Source organism: Harmonia axyridis, chromosome 5 (assembly GCF_914767665.1).
Source record: "Harmonia axyridis chromosome 5, icHarAxyr1.1, whole genome shotgun sequence".
Classification (NCBI taxonomy): Eukaryota; Metazoa; Arthropoda; class Insecta; order Coleoptera; family Coccinellidae; genus Harmonia; species Harmonia axyridis.
The window spans coordinates 36738435-36751649 of NC_059505.1; the positions used below are offsets into that span (position 1 = coordinate 36738435).

Genomic DNA, 13215 nt, shown 5'->3' on the forward strand with positions numbered 1-13215 from the left:
TAAATGAGACACATGCGCATCCTGAAAATTCCGCGTTTGGCCATGATCACCATATACTAGATGATCCAACGAAAACTTATAACACCTCGATTTCCCGACTTTAAAAAAATGAAAATGTGGAAAATCACTTGGACCCATATTGATGGGTCCAAGGGGGTTCTGATATTGATCAGATTCGAGGGGGAATAACTTTTCCGCTTTTTTCATTCCCGTAACTTCAACGCCTTACGGGGGTGAGCACAACCCCTCGATTTCAAATAGGAATGAGGGGTGTTGCGATAACTAAGTTTTAAGATCGCATTGAGTAATATCTGACCCTAAAATTTCGCTTCAAAATATCCATCGATAATGAAATAACAGCGAAAATAGTGAAAGAGGCAATATCGAATTTATCTCGAAAATATTATTCGTTTCTGACACATTTCAAAGATATTTAGTAGTTACCCCTCATCACTATTCAAAATAAAGAGGATGTACTCAACCCCGTTAGGGGGTTGCAGTTTTCTTCCGAGGTCAGCACCTTGTCGTGGTGGAAGTGCTTGTAGTAACTGCCTGCTGTAAACTAAACAGTGAAACTAAGACTGATCAAAAATGTGGCGTGGCTAATCCCAGCCTGCTATATTCCTCATACCTCAACAATCCCATGTTCCCCCAAACACCACATTTTTGCCAATACATCACCCATCCCTAATATCCCTTCTCCCCTTATCTCTACCCCTCCAAGTGACAGGTTCAAGCAGAACGAGCAACACGAGAAGAGAGGTAGAGTAGCAGGGTCCACCAGAGTGGCGCAGAACCGACCAGGCGGAGGCCATAAAGGTAGGTGGAAATCATTGACAGGTCTAGTAGAAGAAGACACAAGAGGACGAGAAGGAAGCAAGAAGATGCCGACTTTTGGCAGTGAGTAGGTGGTAGAATAAGGATTACTTATGTTTCTGCGGGCTCCAGTTTAGGACCTTAAGTGTTATTCTCGGTACACTCTTCGAGAAGTAACTATGACTGGGAAGTGAGCCCTCGATTCTACAGACCGAGATAATGGCTGTTTATGTATGCGCCCAGGAGTGTCTCAAAATGAACCTCAAGGGGGCGCATATCTACATCACCACGGACAGCCAAACCACGCTGAGATCCCTGGAATCGTGTTGTCAGGGGTCTCTGCTGACTTGGGAGTGCCGTAACACTATAAAACAACTGGCCAGAGGAAATAAGGTGACTCTACTATGGGTACCAGGGCACTGTGGGGTTGAAGGAAAAGAAAGAGCGGATGAACTTGCAAAAAGTGCATCAAGGTGGACCTGAGCCTTTCTGTGGGATAGGAAAAGACCAATACAAAGCTGCGGTCCAGCTATGGGAGATGAACAGTAGGACAATCCACTGGACTAACACTCCTAGACTTGCTCAGGCAAAGAAATTCGTGAAGATTTCACCTACCTACGCCAAAAAGCTCCTGAAGCTGTCGCGAGCAGAGCTTCGGGTGATGGTGGGACTGCTGACGGGGCACTGTCGGTACAAACATCATTTGTACCGCATGGGAAAGTCAGCAGACAAGATTTGCAGGCTCTGTGGATCGGAAGTAGAAACGGCTGAACACTTGTTATGCAAGTGTCCAGAGCTGGCTGGCCTAAGAACCATTCACATGGGTAAGCCGGTCCTGGATACCAGAGAGGTAACGGCCAAGGCCCCTAAGGAGGTTGTCAATTTTATTAACGTCGTTGACGACCTGAATGAGTAGGGTAGTGAACAAAAGATCTGCATGGTCGCAGTTCCCGGAAGGCTTACATAAGCAGAATGACCCCAGTTCAAATAATAATAATAATAATAACTATGACTTTAATGACCTCGAATCTTAAGAAACGAGGATAACGAAAAAGTAGGTTAGTACTCTGCTCAACCCCACTGCTCACAGTCAAAACTACTAAACTCCCTCCAGAAACCCCCATCCTTATAACTTCCCTGCACAAACTGAGGCTGATCCTATGCTGTGAGGACTTAGGGTTTGCGTAAGTTGTGCAAGTTCGCAAAGGTCGTAAGACCAGAGTCAAGAGGCGTCTCCTCGTGGAAGATTAAGTTCGAAGGGAGGAGGCTTGCCGACCAAGTTTCTGCGGGGAACTACCTCAGGCTTTAGTTCCGTAATCAAAGCTATGGGGGAACCACGGAACGAGGGAGATCATTGATGGGTAGTTGCCTCACGCTTTTTAGGCTACCCTTCTGCTTCTGCCCTATCCCACACTCCTTAGTGCAGGACAGCGTGAAACAAGAAGGACATTCCGCCGTAGAGTATCAAAAACCCTTGGTGAGCCGGCCACACTGAGGCTGAATGCGTAAGAGGAAAGTTGGCATCCTTGGAACCTTTCTCTACGGGTTCGGCGGAGGTGTAATGGAGGTTTGTAGTGAGTATGCCCTTCAGGAGAGCCTCACACTACCCAAGAGGTGCCGATAGGTGTCTTACACTCGTCGAAATTTGTTGGGTGTCCATAAGGTGGTTTTCCCTCCATTTAAAAAAAAGAGGGGTTGCAATTACGAGGATACGAAGAGCAGAAAAGTTGTTCCCCCTCGAATCAGAAATAGACAAGTCCGAGCAATTTCCCATTTTAAAGCCGGATAATGGAGGTGCTAAGTTTTCATTGGATCACACTGTATATGAAAAAGCTGATAATATTTTGGAAGTACCTACCCATGACTCTACCCAAATAGCTATACCCAAACTATACATTCAACGAAAATATGTTCAGGTAACTAACATAATTGACAATAATTTCCTTCAAAAATTATGAAACATTTTCTCGAAACTGGTTAATGCCTTCTTTTATTTTTTCACCCTTTAGTTCATGAAACCGGCTTGAGGAAAGGTATAGGCAAGCGCGTCCTAGGGGGGGGGGGTCAAGGGGATCATGACTCCCCCCCAAAATGGAATCACCTAACTCTTAATATGCGTTTCAAGCAGAAAAAGTACAAATTGGTCCCATCAAGAAACTTGAAGCCCATAACTGCAACCCCCCCAAAATTTGAGGCCCTTGGGTATAGGTATAGCTAGTCTGTAATAGTCTTCAGTCTTCACCTTGTAGTTTTTGTTACGATCTAAAAAATGAATCTGATTTCTCCTTCTACGTAGGCCTCCAACAATTCTAGGAATTATAAATACTTACTCATATCACAACTCTTGGTTTCATTGACACCATCTAGAACGTACTTAGTATCATTCTCGTACTCCTATTTCCTGTCCAAATTGATAAGCCTTGACATTCACATGGTCACTCTTGCCAATGGAAAAAAAAAACAATTCCTTGATCTTGAATTTTGTTTTTGCGTCGAAATACTCTTTGTCTTATTGTTATTTTTGGTGTGTTAGATAAGACAACAGGAAGTAGTTGTACTAAAATAGTTTTATCAGTAGTAGTACCAAAAAAACAGGAAAACAATAGGATATTTGCAGATGCATATGTACCACGTTTTGTATTTGTTGACAAGAATGATGCAGAATAATATAATTGTTTCATACTTATTTCTTGGAAATTATGTTAGCAAATACCCATTTATTTCACTCTGTGTTATGTTTGTGTTGATGCCTTCTATGTTGAAATACACCATTAATATTTTACCTGCTGAAACGAAACTACTACTTTACTTATTTTGTCCCCAACTTAACTATAATTATTTTAAGCTTATTCTATCAATTTCTAACTTTGAAATATCTATTGAAATTTGCAAGGTTTTTAAACCTTGAATAAAGCGAACATGGCTATTTGCAGAAAGGAAACTAGGTACACACGGACGCAAAAGTCGAGGTTCAGATTTATCGTTTATTTTATAGACAATAAATTTACAATATTAGTACAGGATGATATTTTTATCATCATTAGAGTTATTTTTTTCACTTCACTATAAGGTATAGATTGAAATCATGTGCTGTAGATTCATCAAACTAGGACAATTTCCAATTACCTAGTTAAAAGTGTGGTACCTATAAATAAATAAATTCAGTAACGATAAAATTGTTCCGTGTTTGCTGTATAAGCTTATCATTCATTCATGTTTCTACCTATAAGTAGTTTGATGCTTTCAAAGCATGCAAATATTCTTATAGAATCAATAGAATATCATTACTTATATGTAATGAAATACATTTGATTTTTGTATATTATTTATATTTTATTTCAAAAGTTAAAATTCTTTTCATCTCAAAATTTCTTTGTATATTAAAAATTGTGAGACAAAATATAAAAAATGTATGCATATTCATTGATTCATAAATCACTAATGCACCTACCTGTATTAGTTTTCATATTAACTAATATCAACGTAATCTTCTCTCTTCATGTTCCTTCCAAAAGAATTTGGACTATCAATCAATTTATCCCATGCATTATAATATTCTTCATTAGATATATTCAATGGCAAGTCATGATCCTTCAAAAATTTTTGCCAAATCTGAAATATCGTAGGATATTGTTATTAGAAGAATTCAATAAATAATATTTATATTTAAAAAAATGCTTTGACATATAGGTATAGTAATTTTTCGAATGTTGTCATCACTGGTAGAAAAAAATGTTATATCGATAAATACGCTAAACCATAGAGATATTTGAATCTAATATGTATCTCTATGCGCTAAACTACAGAAATATGTGCGAACAATTATTATCTCAAAAAAAATAACTCACATATTCATCAGGTGGTTTATTTGGTTGTCGATTTCCTAAAGTCCCATCATAAAATAATTGCAAAGTGTGTAGCATATAATAATAAGTGTACATCTTGTCCGCTTCCATTGCCTAAAAAATATTCTATTTAGTGAACAAAATGTTCTAAAAATGATCATTCCTATTCAAATAATTTTAACAAAATCAACGCTGTGATTGGGTTTCCGATATTTTCATGTTACGTATTCATTTCAATCCTTCATAACCATTTATAAAACTGAATAGTCATGAGTACTTCAAGTTTTAGTACTAGAAATGTAAACTCGATTTTGATTCTATATAATTATTGAAATAATTTTCTTATTTATAAAATATTTTAACTAAATGTCTATTTGTTAGTTCTTTTAATTTTATTGAGCCCTTCACCAAATCAAGTTCAAAACACTCACATTAAAAGTAATTGTATGTCTACTACAACACTTAGCTTCATAAACAGATTGAAAATTATGGTTGTCAACAGGAAAAAGAAGTCTGTTCAAATTGTAGGGATGAAATAATGAAAAACCAAAATTGTCTTTTGTATCCATGACAGAAATATTCAGTTTTTTCAAATAACTACCTAAAAGTATTTAGATTAGGTGAAGTGACATTCTTCTATTCGATTCAGCTATTGATCATATTAATAGGAAGATGAATTTTCTTGTGAACTTTTCATTTTACTTATAAATTTGTTTGAACATGAAAATTACTCAGTCAAATCAAGGTACCAAACTTAATCCTGTTTTCATTTTAAATCGGCTTTGATGTTTTTCTAAAGTTTCCTATGTCACTCAAAAAAATCTAGTTTTCTAAGATATACATGAAATCAGTAAATACTATGTACCTAATAAATAATCCTCTTTATTCTTATAAGATACATCATTATCACAAGTGGAGTTTCTCATCGAGGTTAACACTCCTTTACTAATAACATATCCAGCTCTACCCAAATTATAATTTGTATTCCAAAATTTAACAGAATGACCTAAATAAAAATGCTTTGAGCTATTTTTATGTTGAAGATAAAGACGCAAGTTTTCCATAATAACAAATGTGTCATCATTTACAATCAAGAGCCAGTCATAATATAAGGGAGTTTTATTTAACTTTTCACAAAACTGACTCCATAAATTCACCTTTGGATTTGATTTTGAGGGAAATATAGTTCTTGTCTTATTAATATAGAAACTCTCGATTTTGTTACAACCCCTTCCCCAAGTATTCTTTATGGCTTGAACATTTTTTTCTTTGAGAACCAAAATTAAACATAAAATTTGTATATTTTTGAATAGGAATTCAGATTCTGTTGGATAACTATTATTTCCATATCTCAGAGAATCGAAGGATAAATACTTTCTGTTATAATATTGCTTTGGATTAATTTCTGTATTTGTTTTAAATTCTTGGCGAAATTCTGTTAATTCCTTTTTCTGGAGATAGATTGAAATTATGGTTCCCGTTAAAAACCCAAAAATGAAAATTATATGTGGATTTAGGCGTTTCATCTTAATATCATTGCTAAATATTGGTTTTAACTCAAAAATGGCACAAACATCTGAATATTCTAAATACTAAAAAATATTCAAAACATTTGACATATAGTATGTAAGTGAGGTTAGGATAATAAAGTTCATCGAGAAGGTCTTCTTGATATTTTTCACAAAAGTTAATCGAGATATCGTACAATTCATGGAAAGAACCCGTCTTTCTTTTTGTGAAAATTGATATTTCTGTTGAACTAAACGATAAACTTTACTCTACATATTTATTATAGAGGCAAATATGAATCTCATTTTAGTTCACCACATATTAATTGAAATATTGACTTTTTTACTCTATGATAGTAAATTCAAATTCAAATCATCAAAGAAAATCAATTGATTCGTTCAAAATATATGTAGTGCAATAAATCTTATGATAAAAAAATTCAGAAATTATGCAATTTTACCGAAATTCCTCAAATAAAGCTTCATATTCTATACCGGAGATAAAACACAAAGAAAAACTAAAGGAAAATGCCCTAAGCAGAATAAAATTCATTCACGATCGTATTTTAGATCATATGAAAATGAAGAACTTTTTAGAAATTCATCAAGTTAAACAGTATTTGAATCAGATCAACCGATTAATTACAAATGTAGATGAAATTGAAGTTTACCGGAAAAAAGTGAAGAATATGCTTCTTTCCGTAAATGATAGTATCATGGAGTTTGAACAAGCTGTTAGTTCAGGAGAGATAAAATTCAACTATGTCCAAACATCTCGAAAAGACCAAACAATTAATAAGAAGACTTCTCTAAATTCATCAGGATTATCCACGTTGGGTGAAACATCATCACTATCTTCTCTGGCATTAACAAACTGCAATTTTCAGACTCTCAGAACTAAAAATTCAGAAAGTTATACCTTCCAACGCAATCCAATCAATGCCAGTTTAGGACCTCTTTCGATGGTATCAGAAATTTCTTATGAAAAAAACAGTTTTATACAACCCATCGCTGAAAATGAATTGTCGAAGAATACTAATTCAATATTTTCTTCTTTGGAATTAACAAACAATGATTTCAAGACTTTGTCAAATAACGCCACAACTCAGAATAATAATACAGAAGAGAACAGTTTGTTATCAAATGACATCAGTAACAGTAGAGTAATGAGTCAAATGGAAGTGATTGTAAGTCCTGATTTATTCATTCAACCAATAACGATTTCAAAGAGAAAACAAAAAACTCATGTCAACACCAAAGCAAACATACAGGAAAAGAATGGTACCAAAGAACATGTGCACACCGCAACACATAATCCTGAGTTCATAATTCGGAATTATGATCATGTTGAAAATTTTAATAGATTGAGTTTAGAAAGATCTGAAAATAATACTAGTATGGAATATTTTACTCAACCTCCTATAGAGAAGGAAGAAAGTTACAAAGTTAAATTAAAAGATTTTCAAATTCCATCAAATGCAGAAAAAATCTCTAGCTGTCTCATCAATAATATTGAATCGGAGGAAATGAGCGATAATAGTGAAATATACATATTTAATGACATGAACAGTTTTCCAAATGTTGAAACTGATAAAGGAAATAATAATTGTGTTATGTATGATAGGGACTATGAAATTTGCAATGAAACAAAGCATAATAAAGATTCTCATAGTTTTGTTAAAAAACAATCTCCAATTCACACAAATACATTAACCAAAGATCACACTCTACAGGAATCTTCTAGAGAAAAAGCCAAAGACCTTAAAAAGTATAATGTAACCATTTCAGAAAATAAGTCTTGTCATTCCAACACTCTTAATGAAACAAAGCAATCTGAAATTAATTTAGACCACTTGGATATTAGTTCTAGCCAAGGAGTCAAGAGAAGATTTTTGGACTCATCGACAGATCTGAAAATGATCAATGGAAATATTATTTCTACTACTGAAAATGTTTTAGTTGAAAATTATTCCATTGCTTCCTCTGAGAAAATTTCCTCAACCTCTGAAACATTAATCTCTTGTAATAAAACTTTAGATGAACTGAGTAAAGAGTTACAAGAGGCGACAAAGGAATGTTCTGAAGTTTGGGAAGACTACATAAATCTATTGAACGAATCAAAAAAGGAATTGGCGAAATCTAAAAATACTTCAATATCAGAATATAACAATGGAAAACTGAAATTTCCACCTGGTTATGAAGACCATTATAAATATCTTGACGAGGTCCTGTTTGAATTCAAAAGTACAATTGGAATTCCAAATAATATCAACCAAACAGAAAATAATATTATTTCTTTCGAAGATACCATGAATGATTGGCAAGAATTGCAACAAATTGTACAGAGAATAATAAAATGCGAGAAAAAGAAAAAAAATTTTAATTGTACTCTTAAGAATAATAAAGTGTAATTTTTTACCTCAAAAAGCTTTTATTTGTTGAATGAAATTAAAGCTAAGCACCGTTTAAAAATATTTGGTTTACAAAAATCGTTCCATTTTAAGTTAAATAACAAACATTATATACTTCTTTTATTTTATTAAGGAACATTTTATACATTAGACAGTTCTTGATCATATAAACTAAAAACAACCAACATTCATAAAACTTATCATAAAATACATAAAATTTTCGCGACAGATTCGAGTTATATCACAAATGATTCGATTAAGTTTGAAAGATTCATAGATTGAAAATGTATTTGGGAAGATTATTTAAATAAAAGTCTCCTCCTAAATTCGAACAACCTAAAAAAATTGCAGCATTTGTCAAATGTTACTTGACTCAAAGCTTGCATTTTATCTTGAACTCATAGGTGCAAATATATTCTCAAAGAAAAAGATTTACTTCCACATAGTTATACTAATAGGCCATTTATTTTCTCTTTATTCAGCTACTTTTCTAACTAAAACACAAAATGGGTCCATAATTTAAATTCGGAATAATCCTATATGATTCATGTCTTCTTCAAAACATTTTTAGGACTTAAGCACCATATAAAGCATATTGAGATTGAGTAGTAATAAGCTTAGAACTAGATGGAATCACAACATCAAATCTATATATAGGGAACATAATCTCAAAATTTGTCAAAAACTAAATCAGATTAGATACCAATTATTACACTATGCCTTCTTTAGGGCTATTTCTGAGCCCGACAGTTTGTCCGGCTTGAAATGGTCATGCCTTCAAGCCCATTTTGTGTCGGGCATAAAATTCATTCAAAACTTTAAGATTTTCCTCTCAGAAATGTCAGGTTCACCAACACAAAATTTTTTGTTGGATTGGACATAATTCATATTAGGAAGGATAAAGTAACACTAACGGTACTATAAGTAATATTCTCCGTAATTTCCCTAAAGGTTTGATGCTTGTATAATTGTGTTAATGCAGAAAATATATGAACAAAACATAAACCTAACCTCGAAAATAATTTCAAGGTTAGCCACCCTGTAATTAGCTCTGAAACAATGTCAAAAAGGCATGGAGTAATAGTGCCATCTGTGAGAAATAGACACGAATAGTACACAAAAGGCATTATGTAATGAGGTGATGGAATATTTTAGGAAATATTCCATCAAGAACTGTTAAATTCCACAGTAAAAATGCAATATGGAATAGGGTAGATCATTTTCATGATGTACTAACTATACTTAAACCCATTTTTTGTGAGATAAGCACACGAACTACAATAAAATGACTATAGTGTGATAAAATGAATATATATACTTGGTCCCGTTCGGGTACCCTGAAAAGTTTGGTAGTATAGAAAAAATTAGAAAGTAGCAAATATTCAATATAAAATATACTCCATAAAATAATTTTCAAATATAAAATATCTCATTGGGAAATATATTAGTTTTATTTTTGCAAATCTAAATATATCATCATAAGTTTAACTGTGTATACATATATATATTTCCTATATTTTTATCTTTGGTTATCAAGTCCACTAGTTTCATGGTTCTTTAGATATGTAAAATTGAGATAAATTGACATTCATTGGCACACAGATGAAAGCAATAATTTTGAAAAAGGATAACAATCAAATTTAGAAACACTCAACATCAAGTATTTTTGTTACTATAGGTTCTATCTTTTCTTTCTTTTCTACGAGTCAGTAATGCTACATCTTCACCTGATTGCATGCCTCCTATTGAAAATTAATGAATATTCCATTCGGTAATCCCTATTGCTTTCCTTTTCTCACGGTTCCATTTAAAAACTGAATTTACCTCTCACCTTGAAGAATCCCAGTGCATTTCGATTGTGTAACAAAGAACCTATGCCGACATAATTTTCCAGAACGATATTCTTGTGGTATATGGCACAGTAATCTTTTTCATCAGACTTTTTGACCTGCATGGCTACGAAAACATCGCATAATTTATCCACAAACGTATCCAGATCGAAAATATTTCTACGAGGTTCAACTGTACCATCTGCAAAAACACAAGATGAGCAAGATATTGAGGAAAATGTTCCTTTCTGTAATTTTCGAATTTTTTGCCAAAAGTGGTCCTAAAAGATCAAGTTTGACACACTGATGAAGAATTTGAGGACAAAATCGATTCTCGAACTCACCTTTATGGAAGTACAAAGGATGATAGGTGAATGTACAAAATGGCACATTATCAGTGAATGGATTCCATTTAGAACCCAAAGTTGCTGGTTTTTCTTGTTTCCACATTAGTCTTGCTCCTCTCATATTTCTATCCCTGTTGAAGAATAACCGTTATTCAAAATGTTACGAAATACCCCAAAACGATGCCTGCATACAAAAATGCACAATGTTCTCGAAAATATTACATCACAAAAGCCTCTCGATCCAGTTTTGAAGGAAATTTCATAGAATTATAATATATACATTTCGATTATTAGTCAATTGATTATCACATGGTACACTTTGCAATACTGTCTTCTATGTATTGTTACCTAATTGAATAATTCTAAGTCTACTTTTGCTCTAACTACATATTCAGCAAAATAACTTAAACTCGTATTCACAACGTCACAAAGCAAACAAATAAGAAAAAGCCGATGCATAGAAGCATTATTAAAATACCTAGATTGGTAGAAGTTATTCATTGGTTTACTTTCAGAATTCCCCCATCGAGAAAAAAGACAATTCTCCAAAAAATTAGTCAATCCATCTGTGACTCCATTTAAACGACTGTAGAAAATAAATTATAATATGTATATAATATATAAATTTTAATATTCGAGTGTTTCAAAGAAGAAGAAATCCACGGAATATTTGTAAATGAATTAGTAGTTTTTTAATATTTACACTAAACAGAATGAGTAAAGACTTTCAGGTTGGCTCCATGTGGAACATTCTATTCCTTTATCCAATATTCTCGAGTTATTTCAGTATTTGCATCAAAATTAATTAACAAAAATAACAAACCAATATTGTTTCTTTCAAGTTTAAACTCGGCTTTTAGTCCCCCTCATAATTCATAAACTACAAATCATAGCAAAGCCTCATTTCAAAGATTCGTTTTATGCTTTATTGGAAAGGGACATTTGCAATCGGGAGATTAAAAACATTTTTGAAGCAATCATTCAAATACTAACGTAACTTTCACTACTATTTACCATCCAAAAAATGTGTGTTCGTGTTTCCTGAAATATCTATAATAGTGATTAAAAAATTACAATTAAAATAGTTTGTATGAGGTTGTCACTGAGAAATGTATGTGTTATTGATAAAAGAAATCGTTTTCAAGTTCTCAATTTGAATATTTTGATATTCAATGATCCTTCTATTACTAGTCATCACTTTTTAAAATTTACTTATCAATTCAGTTAGGGGAATTTATAGGCTTAGAAATTGTTCATCCACAAAGACAAATAATTATATAATAATAATAAGAATTATTATTTCACTTTTCAGATAAACCCCATATCGTTAAGCTAATTTGAGGCTTCCCATCAACCTACTATGCATGAAAAAATAAAAAACAAATAGAAAGCTTACGGAATTAATGAGCCATTAGGGTAGACAAGATCTCCAATATGCAGCTGTTCTACTAAATCCAAGGGCAATTTTTTGTATCCTAAACGTTTTAGAGCTATAAAATCGTATTTGGCAATGACTAGAGTTTTTGGTGTCAGGAGAATGAGCCTTTCTTTATCAGTATCCCAATGGTTAATTCTAAAATATATTGAATTAGAAAAACAAGCAAAAATATTAGAGAATAAAATCGAATAACATGTCTCAAAACTATGAATAATTATCATATAAAAAATAATCTATCATCACTTACTGGGTAAGCAAAAAGTAAGCTAAGAGAGGACCATCAGAATCTTCATCTAAAAATTCCTCTCTGCATTCCTTCACAGCATTATCGACAACTCCTTCCCGAAAAGTAAAATAACTACATGGGTCCTCCGGTATAATAACAGTTGATTGAATAGTCTTTTGTTGGTTCAAAGAAGTGTTCTGAGAAGCTGTGCGTTCTATTTTTGGTTCCGGTTTAGCTCCCCAGATGTTGACAGTTACTGAATAAATAATGATATGTAGAAATTGTCAATATCTTTCACAGAAGTTCAAGAATATTAGCTATACATGAAAAGCAATTTGTATTGTTTTGTGAAAATTAATGTTTGCCATAAGTGCTCTGGTCAAAAATACCAAATCATGAAGGATGTTCACACCCTTTATCATTCAATATGCATGAAAAACATCAAGAAGCATAATTGTAGGAATACAATGAATTGAAGTATTACATTTGTTTGGTATAGAAGCGAAGGGAGACATCAAAGTCTGTCCCCAGTTACAATTGGAGGTAATTTTCGCATTTTCCTTATCCAGACTTTGATTTTCTTTCGACTTCGGCAACAGATCTGCTTTACTCCCTCCAGGATTAATTCTTAATGATCCCCCTCTGAACTGTGAAGCTGAATCATCCTCTAAATTGTATTCGTCTATCATATTTCAGTCAGTTACTCAGATACTTCTTCGATTTTTGTCACGTAAACAGCTTGCGTAAACTGAAAACAATTAGCAATTTTTCAGGTTAGAAGTTTCGCTAGTGTCA

At 33.2% G+C, this 13215-nt stretch overlaps 3 protein-coding genes across 4 annotated transcripts; 1 reads left to right on the plus strand and 2 right to left on the minus strand.

Moving 5' to 3' along the window:
* Positions 1-3788: 3788 nt before the first annotated feature.
* Positions 3789-6289, minus strand: LOC123680103 (C1GALT1-specific chaperone 1-like protein). Its single transcript, XM_045617788.1, has 5 exons — positions 5527-6289; positions 5093-5262; positions 4665-4775; positions 4268-4428; positions 3789-3961 (listed from the first exon to the last, which is right to left on the minus strand). Exons 1-4 carry the CDS (start codon positions 6185-6187, stop codon positions 4285-4287), a joined length of 1086 nt encoding a protein of 361 aa, XP_045473744.1. The 5' UTR covers positions 6188-6289; the 3' UTR covers positions 3789-3961; positions 4268-4284.
* A 219-nt stretch (positions 6290-6508) lies between these two features.
* On the plus strand, positions 6509-8596 carry LOC123680102. The gene is made up of 2 exons (XM_045617787.1): positions 6509-7001; positions 7057-8596. The coding sequence occupies exon 2, from the start codon at positions 7132-7134 to the stop codon at positions 8578-8580; it is 1449 nt and encodes a 482-aa protein (XP_045473743.1). The 5' UTR covers positions 6509-7001; positions 7057-7131; the 3' UTR covers positions 8581-8596.
* A 1416-nt stretch (positions 8597-10012) lies between these two features.
* Positions 10013-13215, minus strand: LOC123680104 (tumor protein p63-regulated gene 1 protein-like). Of its 2 annotated transcripts, XM_045617790.1 has the most exons (6): positions 12905-13215; positions 12442-12676; positions 12153-12329; positions 11235-11342; positions 10754-10887; positions 10013-10611 (listed from the first exon to the last, which is right to left on the minus strand). In XM_045617790.1, exons 1-6 carry the CDS (start codon positions 13107-13109, stop codon positions 10388-10390), a joined length of 1083 nt encoding a protein of 360 aa, XP_045473746.1. In that variant the 5' UTR covers positions 13110-13215; the 3' UTR covers positions 10013-10387. The 2 variants fall into 2 exon arrangements, with proteins under 2 accessions (XP_045473746.1, XP_045473747.1); XM_045617791.1 differs by lacking the exon at positions 11235-11342 and having other exon boundaries at positions 12905-13211.